The sequence below is a fragment of the Cavia porcellus genome, unplaced genomic scaffold (genome assembly GCF_034190915.1).
Source record: "Cavia porcellus strain 051 isolate PalLab524CR breed Dunkin Hartley unplaced genomic scaffold, mCavPor4.1 scaffold_11, whole genome shotgun sequence".
In the NCBI taxonomy this organism is placed as follows: Eukaryota; Metazoa; Chordata; class Mammalia; order Rodentia; family Caviidae; genus Cavia; species Cavia porcellus.
Window position 1 is genome coordinate 903,805 of NW_026947494.1, and position 11,350 is coordinate 915,154.

The window sequence follows — 11,350 nt, forward strand, 5'->3', positions numbered from 1 at the left end:
ATGGCAATTGTAGGGCAATTCCTAAAGAACTGAAACAGAGCTTCCCTAGGACCCCGCTCACCCCAACGGGGTCCGCTCCTAAAGGCACGGAGGCCAGCACATCCTCGGTGCACCACACGCCCTGTTCACGGCAGCTGCACCCACGGTCACCAGCGATACCCTCCCAGGTGCACGGCGGAGGAGGAGGGAGAAAGAAGGTGCAGGGTGGGCTCGAGGTGAATCGCTACGAGGCTGTGAAGAAGGGCAGAATCACGTCATTTTCAAGAAAACAGACAGAACTGGAGATTGTGTTAAGCAAAACAAGCCAAGCTCAGAAAGACTGTGTGGAATGTAAAAAAGATGTCAGAACAGAGACTATTGTTAGACTGCAGGGGAGGACCTGGGTGACAGGGTGGGCTGGGGGGTGGCGAGGGTGTGAACGGCCGGCCAGGAGTGGGGGAGGAGAGAAGCGGAGGGGTGAGGAGGGTGGTTCTGTGTGATGCCCGCGATGAACACACCACAGAAGCCCAACATTGTGCCAGTCTGCGCGCATTGATATGTTTATATTTAAAAATAAAAGGGAGCCAAGTGTGGCAGCGCCCCTGTAGCCCCAGCACTCTGCCTAGAGGCTGCCATAAGAGGACCGCAAACGTGCACCCAGGGCAACTTAGTGAGATCCTGTCTCAAATTTTTTTAGAAAGCTGGGGATGGGGCTCAGTGCAAAGGCCTGGGGTCCAATCCTCAGGGAGGAGGAAAACTGGAAAGGAAAACAGAGTTAAAAGGGTGTTTCTTTTACAAATGAAAGAACTTCGAGTCAGAAGGGGATAGAAGGTTGAGAAAGGCCCTGCGCTCAACCTTGTGAGTGTTCGTCTTTATGTGCAGATGTGCCCTGTGGGGGTGTGTGCGTGTGTGCATGAAGAGCTCGGGTGCACAGGCGACACCTCTGGATGGGTTTTCAAGGCGGCGACTGCTGGGCACCCTTCCTCTCACTTTGTGACAGTGAACCCCACACACCTTAGCTGTGCCCGGGGCCTGAGGGACTCATGCTGCTGAGGGCCTGTGGCTGCTATGGGCAAAGCTGATTTAAGTCTGTGAGCTCCGAGGGGACACAGGGCGCATGGGCATGGGGGTGTGGGGGACACCCCTTCCCTAATGCCTAGCTAGGGGTGTCCCTGCTAGAACCCCCTACCCCCTACTGTCCGGCTCTGGAAACAAAGGCCAAGTGGACATTCCTTGCCCTGGAAATAGGATCCAGGGAGGGGCCTGCAGGGACTTCGCCCCATCTCTGGCCCTGCCACGAACCACATCATGGGCTTCAAGGCAGGAAGGTTCTGCGCACAAATCCTGAGATGCTTTAGATTAATGAGGCCCCACCTGGAGGAGCCCCCGCCTGGGTGTGAATTGATTTAATCAAGTCAGCTCTGAACTCCGGAAAAGCTGCCAGCTGGACTGCTCCACCCTCCAGGAGGGGAGGCTGGGCTGCGGCCCATCCTCTACCTCCTCTTCCCAGTCCTTTGTGGTGGACATTCAGCAGCGAACATGTAACACTGTAAAAGTTTCCATCTTACCCCTGCCCTGAGAGACGCCTCCTTGTGTGGCCCGTGGTCAGGCACTGACCTTCCCCAGCCTCGACAGCAGCCAAGTGACAGGTGGTACTGCTGTGCCAGCTCCTTTCAACTGTTTCTAAAGGCACAGCTCCAGGGTGTGACACGGGTCACAGGCTGTGTGGCCACCCCAGCCACAGGCAGCCTCTTTGCATCTTGTGACCCTGAAGCTCCAGCCCCATCCCTGAGGCTGTCGCTCTGCTTTTGGTCTCCATGGCAGTGATGACTGGGTACTCACAGAGAGAATCACAGAGCATGTCCTCCTGTGTCCCAGGGCCTCAGGTCTCCAACACCTGTCCAGGTGAGTGCCTTGGGCCCGGAGGGCTGCATGATACTCCAGTGGAGGCACTGCAAAGCCCACTCTGAACACGGCAGCCAGCCAGGGGCTTCTATTCCTGCTACCTGCCAGCCAGAGGGCAAGTGGGGCTCTTCAGCTGACCAGGGGACAACATAAAACCCTGTGTGGTGACAGGGGTGATCTTCAAGGGAGAAAGCGTTAGCCGACTCTGGTGGCAAGAAATTGCCTGTCTTTGGGCAAAACTGTTCTGTCCTGGCTCTGCCTGCCCCACACAGCTCTGGCTGGACATGGTGCTCAGAGGAAGGGCTTGTCCTAGTCCAGCTGGGGCTGCCAGGCCTCATGCGGGAGCTCAGCCCAAACTACGGCCTTGGCGCTTCCGTGTGACGGCACCACATTCTGTGGGGTCCCGGGCTTCTTCTGCCCCACATCTCTTCCGATCCCTGTTGCTGATTCTTCTGGAGTGCACCTGCTGGCTCACTCTGTATCACCACACTGAACATTCCAGGAGCTAGTATGGCATGGTGGCGTACTCCTATAATCCCAGCACTGGGAATGCAGAGCCAGGAAGATCTCTGGGAGTTCGAGGCCAGCCTAGAGTACACAGTGAGTGAGTTAAAGGCCAGCCTGAACTGCATAGTGAGGCCCTGCCGCAGGAAAAAAGTAAATAAATTGAAAAAGAAAAACACTCCAGGAGCCACATCTGCCACCCACAATGCTCTGCATTCCACGTCTCTGCCAGCAAAAGGCCAGGGCTCCAGTTTCTCCATGTTCTTGCCAACATCTGCTCTTCCAGTGTCTTGAAAACAGCCCCGCCATGGTGCGAAGTGGCTCTCACTGGGCCCTGACTGCCCCACCTGAGTGCCATAAGTGTCCTTCCACACGTGTCTCTGTCCACACCCTTTCCTGGGTCAATGTTTATTTGAGTTATGGTTATGATGTCCTGGCAGCTTGGATTTCAGACACAGGACTGCCAGTGCCCACCTGCTCCTGTGGGGTCCTCTGGGTCCCATGCCCCAATGTTCCTGCGTGACACACCCACGCCCAGAACTGCCAATCCCACACCATGGTCTGTCTGTGGCCCAGGGCCGGCCCCCATGCACTCGTCGGGACATGGACCATCTCATGTGCTTGTTTCTTAGATGACCTGCCATCCGCAGGACAGGCAACACTGGGATTTGGAGTTACCGGGGCAGCCCAGGGCCGAGGTCCTGCTGTAGGGACCTGCTCAGGTGGACCTCGTGGTGAAGCCCCTGGCTCCTGCTCTGTGTGACCCAGCCGTGATCTCCATTCTGGATGTTAAAGCTCCTTTATTTAAACAAAATCCAACATAAAGGGAGTTGGTTTGCGAAAAAGAAGCCAAATCAAGCAGCCTGCATTCTTCCCACCAGGCCGAGGCGAGAATGCCGCCTGGGAAGACACGGCCACCGGCAGGTGAGTGCCATGAAATATTTACACGGAGGAGAGCACGCCTGCCGGTACAACAGCTTTCGGACACCAGAGCCAGCAGCCTCGCCCAGATCAGCTGGCCAGCCTCGGCAGAGGACCAGGCAGTGGCAGCGGCGGTGGGGAGCCCTGTCCTGCAAGGCCTGCGAAGGTGGCCATGAGGCCAGGCTGAGGAGCTCACCAGCACCCTTGCCAGGGAGGAGGTCTCCACACCCAGCCCCACACCTGGCCCATGCTGTGGTGCGACCCTCGGGAACCTCCCCTGGGACTCTGCAGCTGGCCTCCGGCCCTGTGCTCTCAGGAGATGCTTATGTCCAGAGGGAGACTGGCTCGTGGCAGGCCCCACCCCCTTCTCATGGCACCATGGCCAACGAGGCAGGCAGCAGGGGCCCCAGGCAGGTGGTCCAGAAGTGTGTGCACCACACACTCACACAGCCAAACCCCAGGGATAACAGGGAGGGGTCTAGACACCATGTCAATGCCCCTCCAGAGTGAGGGGATCACGACTACCACTGATCCTGCCATGAGCCAGCTAGCCCAGGCTGTCTAGCGAGGGAGGAGGTGCTGGCCTCATGACAAAGTCAAGCGTTGGGAGCTGAGGCTGGATGCGATCAGGAGGACAGCAGAGAAGGAGCTTGGGCAGTGGGCAGGAGACCTCCTTGATGCGCGCCTGCCCTTCACACACACCCTGTGGGAAGGTCAGCCTGGGACAGAGGACGCACCCAGCACTTGCTCCTGGCTCAGCACCCAAGGAAGACCCATAAAATCTTTGTTTATTTTTTTAAAACTTGGTTTACATTGTCTTAATGACAGCACCAAATAATAGGTCTTCTGTTCCCACATAGTGGGCACGACACAAAACCACTCGATTCACTATCCCTGGAATTGCCACCCCAAGTCCCCAACCCGCAAGAACCCAACTGGCTATCAACAGAGGTCATGGGCCAGCCAGGCGGTGGCACAGCTGGGTCACCTTGCAGCATAGGTCCCACACCCGGGGCCTGGCCCCTGGATGGCTTGCCAAGCCCCAGCCTTGCAACTGGGTGTGAGAGGACCCGCACATGGGTGAAGCCAGGCTGTGCAGATAGAGAATCCTGGGCCCCTGTCACACCAGGAAGAGGGGCTGAGGAGCCTTGAAGGGGTACCTACTGGGGCCACGTGATCCAGTCCCAACCCGCCTGGTGTTGAGAGCAGGTACCCTGGGCATCTGCCTTGCCACCGAGAGTCCAGGCAGAGCCCCGTGCTGTGGGGAGAGCCATGGGGAGCAGGAAAGCCCTGTCAGGAAGTCCTGGTGGGGTTTGAGATCAGACCTACCCTGGGGGACAGCAGTGTGAGGACCAGGAGGGTGCTTCTCCCCACCTCCTCTCAGGAGACCCTCCTGACCAGTCCACACCACCATAAACTCCATAACAACCATAAACTCCACAGCCCCCAGCTCAGGAACCCCCAACTTGCTTCCCAAAACATGAAGAAACCTGTCCCTGGCCAGCAGGTGGGCAGCCACTCCAGCCCCTACTGCCTGGCCAAGACCAGGAGAACCCTGCACCTATCCAGCTGGAGAGGGTGGACACAAGCTGGAACAGACCCAGGGTCTCCATAGCCATGGGCTCAGGTGGGTGACACAGAGCAGCCCAAGAGCCAGCTGCTACCTGTCCCCATTGCATGTCCATGCCTGGGGACAGGTTGGGGAGGAGGTTTGGACTTATGTATGTTACACAAGTGTCAGCTGGCCAGTCCTATGGAGTGGACGCTTGCAACATACACATCAACCCAGACACACAGGTGCAGATACATACACCATACAGACCCACACAGATATCACACCCAGATACACACACAGATCTGTGCCACACAAAGATGCACACCACAAAGAGACCCAAACCACATATCCACACAGAGAAAGGCCCTAGGCAAGACCTGTGGCTGGGGCTCCCCTCTCCCGGCGCCCTGCTGCCACACTGCCTAAACACCCCTGGCCTCATGAGCTGCCCATCCTGCTGGCTGGTGGGCCCCACACAGGGAGGGACCCTGATGGGAGAACTCAGATGCCCAGGCCAAGGGGCACGAGACCATGCTGGTGGTGTGTGCTCTCCCATGCCCGCAGGCCACCTGGCCTGGCCACCTGAGGGGCAGACAGCAGTCAGGAACCAGCCTGTCCTCCATCCCCATGGCTCATAGCCGACATCTTAGAATCCTGGGACCTCTGGCTGGAGCACCACATGGGGCAAGGGGTGCGCTGCGGGGGAGGGGTGAGGGGTGGGGTGGGTTTGGCACCACAGGTCCCTATGCCCACAGGCCCTGCCAGGATGGGATGGGCCACCCTCCCCGAAACCTGAAGGTGATTTGGCCTGGACAGCCTGCAGCCGCCAGGGTGCCGGGCCTCAGGAGTGTCACCCACCAATCACCAAAAGTCGTCCCTGCTGACTCCTGGACGACTCTGTGGAACAACCATCAGAGGCCAGTGCCCACCTCCCGCCCCACCCCCAGGCACTCTCCGGGATCCCGGTGACCCTGGCGCCTACCGTAGCGGCTGGGCTCACGACAGTAGAGCAGGATGGGCAGCGCGTCCACCCCCGGATCAGGCGCGGTTTGGAGGTCAGTGTTGGCGCCAGGACCGGGGTCCCTGGGATCGGTGTCGCCGAGGTCGAGGTCGGGACCACCTCTGTCTGTCCCGGTCCCCGCGTGCCCCACCCCGCCCGCCGGGGTCACCACGAAGCGTAGGGACATGCTGGCGACCGAGCGCGGCGCCGCGACGGCTGCGGGACCAGGAGCCTAGGCTGGGGCAGCCAGGATCAGGGGGCGGGGCCGGGCGGGGCCAGGCGGGAGGGGGAGGCCTGAGCCAGGGGGCGGGGAGGAATGGGCGGGGCCAGGCGGGGCGGGCTGGGCGGGGCCAAAACGGTGGAGGGGGTGGGGAGAAAAGAGGCAGGAGTGGGGGGCTACAGGCTGGGCCAGGTAAGCGGTGGGGCCTCTGAAGGGGCTGGGGGCAGTAGTATTGGAGGGGCAGGGGGTGTGTAGAGTTGTGTGGGGGGGTGAGGAATTGGAGAGTGGGGGACTTGGGCTGGGGGCCTGCTGGAGGGATCCCAGGCGCTCCTTACTGTACAGCTGGAGAGAGTTGTGTCTGGGCATGGGACAGGTGTGTGGCATCTGGGGATCTGGTGCCACCCTCCGTTAGTCCTGCCCATGGGACATGGCACTCTTGGCCACCCAGCCAGCCCAGCCCATTCAGTGCAGAGTAAGGGGTCACGCTTGTGGCGTGGAGTTGTGCTCCCCCTACATGCACACGCCTGAGCCAGAGAGGATATGGTGAGGACTGAGGTCTCAGATGGGCCCTTGGCCTGGGGACAGTGAGGATGCCTACCAGACTCCAGCCCAGAGACTGGGGCCCAACTGCCCAGGAGATACCCTAGTTGGCCACCCCCATAGCTTATCCTTCCCCAACACTCACCTCCTGGCTGCTGAGTCAGCGCTAAGGGACAAGTGGCCATCTTCTGAGCCTGCCTGGGGGTGTGGAAGTGGACTGGTGCCCAGAGGCTGTGGGAACAGGTGCACGATGCTGAAACGGCACTGCCTCTGCCACTGGGTTCAGCAGGGGCTGGGCTTCCGGCTCTGACATTGCATGTACAACACATCCACATCACCACACGCTGGCCGCCTGTGCCAACCCTGCTGGACACAGAAGGGCCAGAGCCCTGTCTCTGAGGCAGAGGTAAGAACACTGAGGCAGGGAAATGACATCCAAGTGTGACCTGGAGGAAGTTGTCCACTGTGGCAGCTGCCAGAGTGGTCACCTCGTGATGTGGGATGGCTGCACCTGGTCCAGGGCCCCCCCAGCAGCAGGCAGAAACATGGAGGCAGTGAGCTGCTCCCTCCTGGCACGACCTCGAAGTTGCACACAGCACCTCTGCTTCTGTCACCTGTTATGCAGCATACCTGTGCAGGAAGCTGGGGCCCAGGCCTGGGTGAGGGGCGAGCAGAGGCCCAGAGCTCGTTCTGCAGGGCACCTTCTCCATTCAGTTGGCAGCCAGGCGAGGAGAAGCCAGGGAATGTTTCCCCTGCAACACACCTGCCCACACCTGTGCACAGGTGCCCATACCTGCCCAAACCTGCCCAGGCCTGTCCACACCTGTCCATGTCTGCCCTGCAGCACACCTTCCACACCTGCCCACATCCATCCACACCTGCCAACACCTGTGCACTGGTGCCCATACCTGCCCACACCTGCCCAGGCCTGTCCACACCTGTCCATGTCTGCCCTGCAGCACACCTGTTCACACCTGCCCACATCCATCCACACCTGCCCACACCTGTGCACTGGTGCCCATACCTGCCCACACCTGCCCAGGCCTGTCCACACCTGTCCATGTCTGCCCTGCAGCACACCTGTCCAAACCTGCCCACATCCATCCACACCTGCCCACACCTGTGCACTGGTGCCCATACCTGCCCACACCTGCCCAGGCCTGTCCACACCTGTCCATGTCTGCCCTGCAGCACACCTGTTCACACCTGCCCACATCCATCCACACCTGCCCACACCTGTGCATAGTTGCCCATACCTGCCCACACCTGCCCAGGCCTGTCCACACCTGTCCATGTCTGCCCTGCAGTACACCTTCCACACCTGCCCACAACCATCCACACCTGCCCACACCTGTGCACTGGTGCCCATACCTGCCCACACCTGCCCAGGCCTGTCCACACCTGTCCATGTCTGCCCTGCAGTACACCTGTGCACACCTGCCCACATCCATCCACACCTGCCAACACCTGTGCACACGTGCCCATACCTGCCCACACCTATCCAGGCCTGTCCACACTTGTCCATGTCTGCCCTGCAGCACACCTGTCCACACCTGCCCACACCTGTACACACGTGCCCATACCTGCTCACACCTGCCCAGGCCTGTCCATACCTGTCCATGTCTGCCCTGCAGCACACCTGTGCACACCTGCCCACATCCATCCACACCTGTCCACACCTGCCCATGCCTGCCCATACCTGTCCACACCTATCCACACCCATCCATCCATACCTGCTCACACCCTTGCACACTTACCAATACCTGACCATGCTGATCTATACCTGCCCTGTGTCACACCTGTTCACACCCACCAACACCCATCCACGCCTATCCACATCCTTTAGGCTTCTCTGGGGGCTGCTTTGGTGCATCTCTAAGCAGAAGGGGTCTCCCTCGAACCCTGCCCTTCTTTCCACATCCAATAATGTCCAGGTCATTCTTGCTGCTGTTTATTCCCAAGATTGGCTTTTCTTTTTTTTTTTTTTTTTTTTTCATCAGTACCGGGGATTCAACTTACAACTGCACTTGCAAGGCAGGCTCTTATGCCGCGGGCTAAATCCCCAGCCCCCTCCCTGCAGATGAACTTTTCAGTCTTTCTCTTTTTCTTGTTTTGAGACAGGGTCTTGCTATGTAGCTCAGGCTGGCCTTAACTTACTATGTAACCCAAGCTGGTTGCAGTACCTTGGCTGCTGTACAGTGTGGTGGAACAGGATGAACTCTCAGGTGAGACGGAGCCCGGAAGTCCCTGTCTGCGGCAGGCTGGTGACCCCTCGCTGTCTCTGATCAGAGGCATGAAGAAATCCTTGCAGAAATCCTCCTGTCTCAGGCTCTTGAGTGTTGAGATTACAGGTATGTACCACCAGGATTGGCCCCTTTCCATAATTTTTAAAAGTTTTCCCCCAAATCCATTCGTGTTTTCCTGAAAAGGAATCAGACACAATTTTGAATGTGCTGAGAAACATCTTACGGCGTCGGATCTTTCTGCCCATTAAATGCATTCCTGTTTATCCACATTTCGGCCACCACCATTTGGACCTTGAAACCATGCTCTGGATGAAACTGAACCAAACATCGCTGGATCTGTTTCCTGTGTAACCAACCCGCCATCTCACTGAATTCCAGATTCCATTACTCCAGTGTTTTCCCAGCCCAGCCCCTTGCATTCTTGCTGGGAAATTTTTTAGCCCACAAAGAATGACAGCTTTGATCTTTTTCCTTGGTATACTTCTTCTGTTTTCTTTTCACCCTCTGTTCTATTCTGGAATGCTCTAGAAATTTCAGGGCATCACTGAATGCTGTGCCCTAGTGGAGCTGCATGTTGCCTCTGGAGGGACATGTGGACATCCTAGTGTTGGTGGGCACGTAGCCCATGGAGGCTGGGGATAGCTTGTGCCCTGGTTGGCTGGGCAACCAAGGCAGGGAGCTTGGGAGAGGGGCAGTCATTCTCACTTGGCTATGTGGGAAGCCTCCATGCCTCTAATCAGAGACAGCGAGGGGTCACCAGCCTGCTGCAGACACAGGCTTCTGGGCTCCGTCTTACCACATAGCACAGCAGCCAAGGTCTGCCCACCTTGCCCTCAGCCAGCACCTGGCCTTGAAATGTGAAGGGCTTGGCAGCCATACCAAGCCCAGCAGCTTGTCTTGCCTTAGACCCCTCTCAGGCTGGGAATGGGCTGGCCCGAGACACAGGAAGCCCAGCAGTTCTGATCAGTGTTACACATCTGTGCAGAGAACAGAGAACACACAGACTACCAAGCCTCCTCTTTAGAACATTAAACATGGGAAGTGCGGCTGGTTCCTGCAAGACCCCAAATAAAGCAATAAACAGGGTGACAATGAGCTCTGGGTGCACCAGGTGACAGGGGCTTGGAGGAGGCTCAGGCTGCTGGAGACACAGAGAACACGTGTGCCATTCGGGGTGGGAACAGGACAGAGGCTCCAGGACCAGGCGATGACTGCTGCAGCTCTCCGGTTTTCATGTGTGTCCCCTCTTTCTTCCTCTTGCTCTGTGTGGCGCCTCTGATTGTACTAGGGGTTATTCACTGGAGACAAGATCTCATTAGGTTACTAAGTCTTCCAGGCTGGCCTTGAACTTTTGATCCTCCTGCCTCAGCCTTCCCAGATGAAATGTCAAGTGTGCCTCCATCACGCTGGGCTCTTTCTACCATCTCAGGCTGAAAATACATTCATTTTTTTCCCATTACGTCTCAGTAAATAAAGAGAACATTGAAGATTATACATTTTCCTCTGCAAATAGCCTTGGCCTGGATGACAGGTCTCTCTACCTCTGTAATTACAATCATTGCCTCTGGAGCACTGAGCTATTTATAGCCCCTGCCTCTCGCATCTGATTGTTGGATGAGGTCACTTCTGCAATCCTGGGGCTGGGCTCCCCCATGTGCCACCCGCCCTCATTGGGGCCCTCCTACTATATCTGCTGTGCCAGGCACCAGGGGACACACTGGTTGTCTGCTGCCCAGGACGTGGCTGGCTGGCTGAGCCCCGAAGACTGGAGATGGCTGCTCGAGGCCACACCAGGGTCCCTCAGCTGAGTGGAGAGCTGGAGTGTGAGTGACACAGGTAGCAAATGGCCCCGCTCTTCCACCAGCCCAGGGTCCAGGCAGAAGAGGCCCTGACACTGCTGTCCCTGGACCTAGGCCTCCAGTGCACTGAAGCTGCCCCTTGGACAGAAACATATGATGGGGGCAGTGCCCAAGGGCTGGCGAGAGTGGCAAGGACCCCCAAGGAGGCAGCTGACCTTGAGCATGGGCCCTGCCTGGGCACCTGAACAGGCTCACTGGCCTCCTCAGCAGGCCATGCAGGGAGCCCCCGAGGGTGGACATCAGGGAGGACCCCTGCAGGAGGTGTGTCCTGTATTGTGTCCAGATGTCCCCCAGAAGCCTCCTGTAGTCTTCCATGGGCCTTTTTCAGAGGTGGCTGAATCTAGAGTGTGAGATCAGTTGGTTGCATAATGCTGGGATTAAGAGTGGGTGATTGCTGGATTGGTCCACTGATTGAGCTGGTGTTGCCCTGATCCCAGCAGTCTGGATTGAAAGCTAAAGCAGCAGAAAGATACCGTTAAAAGTGGGTTGTTGATTTTGCTGTCTTCTGCTGCCATGAATGACTGCCCCTCTGCCATGCTCCTTCCCACCTTGAAGTCAGCTGATTATAGACTGAAACCTCCACAAACTGTGAGCTAAGTAAGCCCTTCCTGCTTTACTTTG

General features: G+C 57.8%; 1 protein-coding gene across 4 annotated transcripts in view; it reads right to left on the reverse strand.

Moving 5' to 3' along the window:
* Slc12a7 (solute carrier family 12 member 7) overlaps window positions 1-6,081 on the reverse strand; it is a 54,871-nt gene extending 48,790 nt beyond the window's left edge. Inside the window, exon 1 of one of the 4 annotated variants that reach the window (XM_063257919.1) lies at window positions 5,847-6,081. In XM_063257919.1, coding sequence (XP_063113989.1) covers window positions 5,847-6,051 — 205 coding nt within the window. In that variant the 5' untranslated portion in view covers window positions 6,052-6,081. The remainder of the gene's footprint in view (window positions 1-5,846) is intronic. The other 3 variants (XM_063257918.1, XM_063257916.1, XM_013140854.3) reach the window with 3 other exon arrangements.
* Between the last annotated feature and the right edge of the window lie 5,269 nt (window positions 6,082-11,350).